This window comes from Nanorana parkeri, unplaced genomic scaffold (genome assembly GCF_000935625.1).
Source record: "Nanorana parkeri isolate BGI_ZX_2015 unplaced genomic scaffold, ASM93562v1 scaffold352, whole genome shotgun sequence".
NCBI classification, from domain to species: domain Eukaryota; kingdom Metazoa; phylum Chordata; class Amphibia; order Anura; family Dicroglossidae; genus Nanorana; species Nanorana parkeri.
In genome coordinates, this window is record NW_017306620.1 from 379,640 (window position 1) to 388,596 (window position 8,957).

An 8,957-nucleotide genomic window follows, 5' to 3' on the forward strand; every position below is an offset into this window, starting at 1 on the left:
TATATATATACTTTATTTTTTTTACAATTTTGTCTTCAGTAAAAACTTCTTTCAATCGGTAGGAGGGAGTATTTGTACAACCACTGAAAATGTGGACTTTGTTTTGCAGATAATTAGGTCTTCAGTAAGTGACGGATGAAAGTACAGGTCAGCCAGCAGGGTCCAATTTTATGTGGATCGATACGTCTCCGCTATACTAGCAATCAATGTTGAAAGCAACAGGGTCTCCAGGAAACATTAACCGACTAACAATCTGCAGTCCAGTAGATGCTAGCACAGGGACATGTGAAGCTCAGCCGCTGGTGGCTTTTCTTTGTTTGCAATTCTCCCAGTTCAACATCACTACTGCTTCCTTTACTGCACAGAAAGCTTGTCTGTCAAGCCAAAATACAGCTGAGGTGTATTGCACTGTTGGTTATACAAATGAAGTACAATGCAGGTCTTTTGGAATCCTATATGATGACTATAATTTGGTAATAGGATGAACTTGTCCTTGTAACTTTCAAGATTTTCATAATTCAGTCATTATTGTATATTTATTTGAAAAAGGAACTGAGCTTTGGAAGCTATCCTTAAAAAAGCAGGCAGAAGACAAAGGACTAGTCACCAGTATTGTCTGTGGTCTCCCTACAGCTGATCTTTCTCCATAACGAAATTACAATGCCTTGTAAATGACATTGTCACAGTAGCAGGCAGCAGTTAGATCTCACACTGCAGACATACATTTATGAATCGGTAGGCACAGGAGTATGTGCCCAAGAATACTCCCATTGCAGGGAGTATACTGCTCTTCTTCTTTTTTTTTTTTGGAGCAATTTAAGACTAGTTAGATTTGGGCACAATTAATATTTCTGAATGATCCCTCACTTTTTCAGGCCTATTTTAAAGTGGAAGTATGGACAATATAAAAAAATAACACCATATATGATGCAGTCTGTCACTAGCAATAACACAACACTCTTTCTGAGTCTCCATGTAACAGTTTTATTACCTGCTGAGCCTGCTAGTAGATCTCTTATTTTTCTATTACCTGTAATAGGATGACCACTTATTTTGCAGTATAATTGTGCAGCAGCATTGTCACTTTGTGGACCAGGGAAATCGTCGGTGGATATGTAGTTTTAAAGGGGCAAACACATTTAAAGCCTGGCTTCCGTTAAAACATTTTAGTGCAACACTTTTTTTTATATATTTTTTTGGAAAACAGATTTAAAGGAGAATTATGAGGCGAGTGATTTTCACGCAGCCTCATAATCTGAGCCGAGAAACTGATGGGGGAGGGGGTGGGCACAACTGGCTCTGCCTCTGGATAGGCAGAGCCAGCTGTCAATCCGGCAGCTGGATGGATCCAGACAATATTGTCGGGATCCGTCCTGGCTGCGGCGTCTCAGTATACCGCGAGCTGTAGTTCACGGTATACTGAGCTTTGGGTCACGGGAGAACGCTAGGTTGTGTTCTCCCGTGACCGTTAGGAGAACTATGGGGAAAAGCCCTGACCCCATAGTTCGCCTTTATACCATATGTATGAAAGCTGATTGCAGACACTGCATGTGTTACAGTATGTTGCTGTGCCGAAAATGCTGCATGCATCATCCATTGGGCCCTTGTGGTGCGTTAGGCAGCCCTTTCAAAGGAATTGGCTGCCTTAACATGACGCACATTAATGTGTGACGCAGCCTGCTTGTCAGCCATGCTGCTGTGAACCTTCCCCAGCTTTTTCTGGACAGCTTGGCCTGTTAAAGGAAGTTGAAAATGAGAGATCTACTGACGGCATTGTCGGGTAACAAGGTATTAATGATATTGACATGCTGCATCATAAGTAATTTTTTTATTTTGCCATAGGTACACTTTATGTAAAGATTCCTAACAAGAAAAAAATGTTTGCTTATATTAACCAACCAGCTTCTAATTGTCATTTTTATTAAAATTGAAACCAAGACTTTGGTTGTTTTGGAAGTGTTATTGTTGACATGTGCTTCACTCATAAGCCTCTTTGTTGGTTGTTGATTCAGTAGCTGAATTGAAACAATAACTATTTGTTGCATGTCTCTTTGGTAAGCATTGCCATTTTGAATTTGGCACCTTTCTTCCTTTAGCGCACATTTCTGTTTGGTCACCGCATTGCATGTTTACATCTATACAGTATAATTTCTATTACTAAAACTATAGCTGCCTTTTGTCTCCATTTAAATAATGTATATTATGTAAATGCAGCAGAGAATAAATTAGTGTTTTCCAAATGTCTATTTCAGACTGTGCTGTAAATGTTCATAAAAATTGCAAGACATTACTTCCTGAATGCACCAGTAGCAAGTCAAAGGTAAATTATTATGTCTCTATTTCTTATTATCTTCTGTTTGTATTCAGTGGCAACACCTTTTGTGAAGAAGGGGGAGATGTGCCTTTAACGGTATAATTGCTGTAAGCACACATTTTAGGTCTATGAAATTTTTACTTTAAAAAGGCAGAATAAAACAAGAGATCAGTGGAGCAGGTAGCTTATTACATCAGCCTGTAATGCTTACCATCAAGATACAAGGACACAAGCAAACATGTTTGTTTTGGCTTAATGTGGTGTGTTTATAATTGTCCTTTATGATCAGCTCCTGTCGGGAAAATTCCTCCCATTCCATGTCATATAGTCAACAATGCATCGTATTAAAAGTGTACCTTTTTATTAAAAAAAAAATGATTCCCTGCCTGTATCTACTGATAACTACTTGTGCAGTTAGTATATTGGTAAAGCACTTGGCTTATGTGAAATACTGTACAGGCACTGTATTACAGAAAAAAGCATCCAGGAAGAGACTGGGTTGCACACATTTGAATAATACACTGCTGGTGTTATTCAGGTTAGCCAAGTGTTTTGTAAATTACCTGTGTGCACCGTGCACTCCTGCACCTTAAAGAAATCCTATGGCAGAACGCCTAGGTGCATAAACCTTATACACAGTAGTAGGAGCTATTTACATGTTGCCTTGGTGGTATAATCTGCTAAATACTTACCGCATTTTTCGCTCCATAAGACGCACTTTTTACCCCTCAAAAGGAGGGGGGAAAAGTGCCTGCGTCTTATGGAGCGAATCCCGGCGCCCGAGACATGCAGTTTTTGGGGCGCCGGTAGTAGGAGCCACTGCTCGTTTAATACGAGTGATCTAACGAGATCACTCGTATTAAAGCCGAGCGGCGGCGATCGAGTTCAGCAGCAGGAGCCACTAAGCGTTTAATACGAGTGATCTAATGAGATCACTCGTATTAAAACCGAGCAGCGGCGACGATCGAGATAACCATAGAGCAGATGAAGAATAGACGTTCTTCGCCTGCTCTGTGTCATCACTGAGACCGTGGCGCTGTAATCACAGCGCCACCTGTCTCAGCGGTCACTAACTGCAGCTTCTGTCACAGCTTCTGTCATAGAAGCTGTGACAGAAGCTACAGTCTCGAGTGCTCCATAAGGCGCGCCGGACCTCCCTGCGTCCCATGGTCCGGTGCGTCTTATGGACCGCAAAATACGGTACCTTGACTTAGAAACTGTTGCACTGGGATCTCTTGAAGGCCAGTCATGTGACTAAATGCCTGGGTCAAGCTATGTGGCCAATTTTGGCTTTTGGAGTAGTCTTAATGTAAGCTTTGCCATTTTAACCTTTTAAAGCCCAGCTCAGCAAAACTTTTTCTTTTAGTTTTTTGATTAGACATGGGAAGAGTAGTTTGGAATTTTCTACCTCGCGTCATGTGATCACGGGACAAGAAATGAGGGGAACAGTTATCACTGAAAAGTTCATCCATCATTTACAGATTATTCTGTACAATTGGTGCTGCCAATAAGAATGTTTAGACAATAAGTTTTAACAAAAAAAACAAAAAGGAGACAGTTCCCTTATTGCACATGTGAGTATCATGTCTGATTAGCACATCCTTAACCTCTTGCCGTCCGCCCGTAGTAAAAAAACGGACGGACGGCACTGCTACATCTGCGGGTTGCCGTCTCCAGACGGCAATTTTTTTCTGCTCGCGCATGCCCCCTAGCGGGCACGCACGGGCAGAAAAGACCCGACCGTTGCACACACCTGTTACCGGGTGTTTCACATATAGGCGATCAGCGGGTCCATAGCCCGCCGATCGCCTATATGTGCTCGTTCGCGGCAATAAAACCCCCAGTGGTGAATAAATACCACCAAAAGAAAGCTCTATCTGTCCCCAAAAAAAGGTATAAAATTCATTTCAGTACAGCGCTGCATGACGGAATAAATGTCAGTTAAAGTACCGCAGCGCTGAATACTGAAAAATGGCCTGGATGGGAAGGGGGTTTAACACCGCGGATGTCAACTGGTTAAACATTCAAAAGCCACAAAATATTTTATTGCCAGATGGACAAAAATTGACATTTGAGCTGCATAATGCATCAGGTAAAACACTAGTAGGATTGAGGGCTCGTTTTTTTTTTCTTTCCAATGCAGCCTGAATGCAAGACCTAGAACACCATTTGCCTTGTCATGGGCAGTGGCAGTTCAAAGCACTGCATTTGGGTGGTGTTCGCTTAAAAAGTGTGGCATGCTGCACTTTAAGCACACCACAGTGAGATGCTGTACAACCACATCTCACTGCGCTGAGCTCATAGAACCTATTGAAATGTCACTTGTGATATTTCAATAAAGTTCTAGCAAAAAAAAAGAAACAAACAGATGGAGAGCATCGGCACTGTCCGGAGAGACACACACACACACCCCTACCACAGTAGTCGTGCGGTTGAGTGTGGCTGCTGATGGGAACAACCCCTGAAGGCACATTCTAAGTGAACATCTGTAAGACAGGGACATTCATTAACCTCGATAGATTTACAAAACATTACTGTCAGGACCTGTATAATAATCAGGATTGGCCTTTTGGGGTAAAGTTCTCCAGTGTATTGACTTCTTAAAAGTCTTTTCTACTTCTTGGTGGGTCATCATTGGGAGGAAATGTAAGTGTGTTACTGTTTTTACTGTTAATGCACTGTGTGTTTTCTTCACAATGTACCCTGCCCTGCCTTATTCGGAGCAGGGATATATGGGTATAGTCCACAGCAACGCAACGGCTTTGAGCTTTCTTGCCACTGCTGACATCTTTTCATGTTTGTTCATCTTGATTCCCATATGTATGGTAGGTAATTCATTCCAAAACCAAGGCATGCCAAGACTGTACACTGCTTGGTTTGTTTGTTTTTTTGTTTGCTTCCTCTGCCTAATATGTCTTGTAGGTCTCTGTGTGTTTTAGATTAGTCATGGAAATGTGATCAACAGTAAAAATGTGAAGCTTGTAAAATATTTTTGACAGATAATAAAAATTAAAATTGAATCAAAAACCATTTCAAATCCCCTTTAACTTCAATGTTTGCTATACCTTGTTTTAGTAAATAATAGTAATCCTAATAATAATTTTCTGTATTTTCAGAGGGAAAGTTACAAGGCCGCAGCATCTTCCCACATATCTTCATTTTATCAACAAGGTACAGTTTTTACTTTACTTTGTAAAAATGGTATAGTAGAGTAAATTAAAAATCTATGCTATGGCTCTACTGTATTGACCGACTGCATCTAAATAAGGAGGTTGCAGCTCTGTTGGGCAAAAAACTGGTTAGAGGGTTGAGGGAGCGTTTAAACTAGGATCTAGGGTTGGGATCAGAAGAGAATATACTATATAGTGAGCAAGGGTCCAAGTGGTTGCTGAATATAGAGTTGGGTGGATTAAGTGGGGAAAACTGAGCACAAACTAGATGGTAGGGAAATTGCTAGGGATGCACAGATACTTTTCGAGTACCAGTGCAGATACTTGGCGTTTTCATGAGAACTACCAGGTTTGCAACGGTTGCAGCTGGGACCTGGCTCTGGCACTCCACCACTGTCCTGAAATCATTAGTCTGTATTGTTTTAGAAAAACTGTCACATGACACTAAACAAAAATGTATCAGTACTCGTACTTGTAAGTACTCGGCAAGTAACAGTACTCGTACTCGCAAAACTGGTATCTGTGCATCCCTTTATTTATAGTTATAAAAACAAAATCGTACATTAAAACAGAGATTTACAAATCCCAAGAGCTCCGTGTGCTCCTTACAAATGACAGCTGCCTCCTAATTTTTGAATTTTTCTCTAGTGTAGTCTTGGAGCTCAAAAGTATCTGTACATGTACTCGTACTTGTACCGAGTACTGTACTTGGTATCTGTGCAACCCTAGAAATTGCATTACTGAAGTCCAATGCAGAAAGTGTTGCAGACCCAAATTGTAATCCAAGAATGAGCAATAATAAAATACTAACATTTAAAAGATATGTACACGAATGCAACAAGTCTGGTAAATAAAATAGAAGAGCTAGAACGTTTTGTTACTCAAGGAGGATTTTTGCCTTCTTGGGATTGTTAGAAACCTGGTTGGACAGCTTATGTGACTGGGCTGCTAAAATCCACGACTACACTCTGGTTTGGAGGGACAGATTTGCTAGAAGAGGTAGAGGGGTATGCCTGTTTGTCAAGAGCAACCTGAAAATGAATGAGAGAAGATATTACTGCATATGGGTAAATTTAAATTGGAAATTAATTGTGTGAGTATGCTATTTAGGAAACAGGGCAATATTTTTATGGCCGACTTCAATTGTCCTGATATTGATTGGCCAAATAAAACTGAACATTGAACAAATAAATGACCCATAAAATTGATGATGTGTCCAACAAAAGAATACTCTGTTGCATCTATTAATTTAAAATAACATACAGCACATTACAGGTGTGCAAATTAAAGACAACTTGGCTAATGGTAACCATAGTGGGGAGCATGTTGTTACCAAAACAACTCTAAATTTTACAAAACGCTGACTTCAATAAGCCGTGCTTCTCATTGTGTGTATTTACAAGCAGTCAGCGATCAGTTGATCCCTGACTGCATGTACCTACTCTTACTCGTGGGCACAGGAGGCTGAGCGGGTGGTTCGGGGAGGAGAGCTGTCTATTTTGACAGCTGACTCCTCCCACGCACTGCCGGCTCGACCTCCTGTGACAGCTAACAGCTGTCTCTGTTCTCACACTACTCTCCATTGTGATTTGTTATGGGAGGGGAGCTTGGCCGTCTGTGACATCGCGGCTCGCAGCACTCTCCTCCCCGCCCCTCTAGGCTGCCTGAACGTTTCTCTCCTCCCCACTGGATGCTGCGCTGTGTCGGAGGGGATGAGAGAAACCAGTACTGCACCACAATTTCGGCCAAAAGTGCCATTTTCGGCAGATCTGTTTCGGCAGCCGAAATTTCAGTGCATCCCAATTTTAATAGTTGATGTGGAAGCGGTTGTCATTCATAGAATCAATAGTGCATAAGTGACCATAGATTTATTCATATGACGGCTATAGCAGATCACTCAAAGAATCACTGTAGAATTGTTTGACTTCAGAATGCAAATGCATCCTTCATTTGCCATGATTTGTTATGTTCTGTTACTCATTTTATACATATTATACCCATGGCAGTGGTTACTGGCCTTCTAATAAGTGTTTTCGTTTGCATTTATTTTTCATTTCTGATGTGATGTGGAAATCTCATATAATTGGTAGTGTGGGAGACTTTCTTTTTCAGTGCAAAGAAGTGTGTGTGTGTGTGTGTGTGTGTGTGTGTGTGTGTGTGTGTGTCTCTTACAAAACAGATTGTCAGTTATCACTTGCTGCAGAGGAGTGCTAAAGTAATCTATCTCATGGCCACAATTGGCTGTTAAAAAGCACCAGGTGAAATTCTCTCTTTGATTGCCACTCACGGAAGCACAGTCAATAAGGGTTAGTTAAGCAGCAGGAGGGTTTTCTGGAATCATCGCTGAAAACTTTCAAAGCTAGAAATCCTGAGACATTGGTGGCGTATTCACTGCTAAGCATTGACTGAACTAAACTATGGGAAATTCCAGCCTCAAAAGAGAGAAGGGCAATAGTTGCCAGCCTTTCTCTTCTAGACTCTCTGTGTACAGCGCTTATCCAAAGAAATGGGGCAGGAACTTTGTTTTGGAAAAGGAGCTTTTGACATTTCACATTTTTTCTGCACTGCAAAAGAAAACTGACAGCAGATTTCAGTATGATGGTAGTCACTCCTATTCCAACTCGGCGTTTGCGTCTTTTGCAGCAACATTGAAGGATCACCCTCGCATTGCTATTGTAGGTCTAGATGGGGCTCATGTGCAGGGACGGGGGCTCGGAATGACTGTCACCAATAGAGGAAATTCAAGAGTGGAAATACAAGCAACGGCAGGCAGCAGAACCAGGTAAGAACTGCATTTTGTTAATTTAATATTGCATACTGTGGTTGTAATGAACTTTAAAATTAAAGACTCTACCACTTACATTTAACATAGTGTCTTACACTATAGTACAAAAGCACATATTCCTAGTATCTTGTAAAATATCTCTCTAAGAAATGGAAAGGCAGAAAGGAGGCAGGAAGTATGGGGTGACCCCTTTCTAGTGTAGTAATTTTGAGTTTCTTGATCATCTTAAATCTGTAGAGTTTGGGATAAACCAAGTAACAGGTACCCAAACTAAAATGATGAGGTTTATTCACTAAAGGATGAAGAGTTTGGAGAAGGCAGGAGAAGTGAACAATCTAGGACAACAAAGCTGAATTGGAGAATTTTCCCAAATCCACTACTTTGATCTAGATTTTTCACTTCTACTGCCTTCACCCTTTTGTGAAGTAACCCTGTTATATTGTGGAAGATAACTGTCTTCATTCAGATCTTTGTCCAAGTAGGTGCTTACACTCAATGCTGGGAAGAATGCAGAAACCTGATCATCTGATTAGTCGTTGTATTCAACGGGTGTGGGTAGAGTTTATGTACTATAATTTTTTTTTTATCCAATAAAGAACTTCCACGTTGGGCACAAACTCCTGGCGAGTAATATTTTTCTCAAACTTTGAACTTCAAACTGGGGTGTCGTGGCCTTTTTTTGTGTCCC

The 8,957-nt window shown here is 41.0% G+C and overlaps 1 protein-coding gene across 1 annotated transcript in view; it reads left to right on the plus strand.

The window, feature by feature from the left end:
* Positions 1-8,957, plus strand: part of ARHGEF18 (Rho/Rac guanine nucleotide exchange factor 18) — a 61,114-nt gene that overhangs the window by 18,003 nt on the left and 34,154 nt on the right. Inside the window, exons 2-4 of the mRNA XM_018558675.1 lie at positions 2,253-2,320; positions 5,431-5,485; positions 8,128-8,266. Coding sequence (XP_018414177.1) covers positions 8,202-8,266 — 65 coding nt within the window. The 5' untranslated portion in view covers positions 2,253-2,320; positions 5,431-5,485; positions 8,128-8,201. The remainder of the gene's footprint in view (positions 1-2,252; positions 2,321-5,430; positions 5,486-8,127; positions 8,267-8,957) is intronic.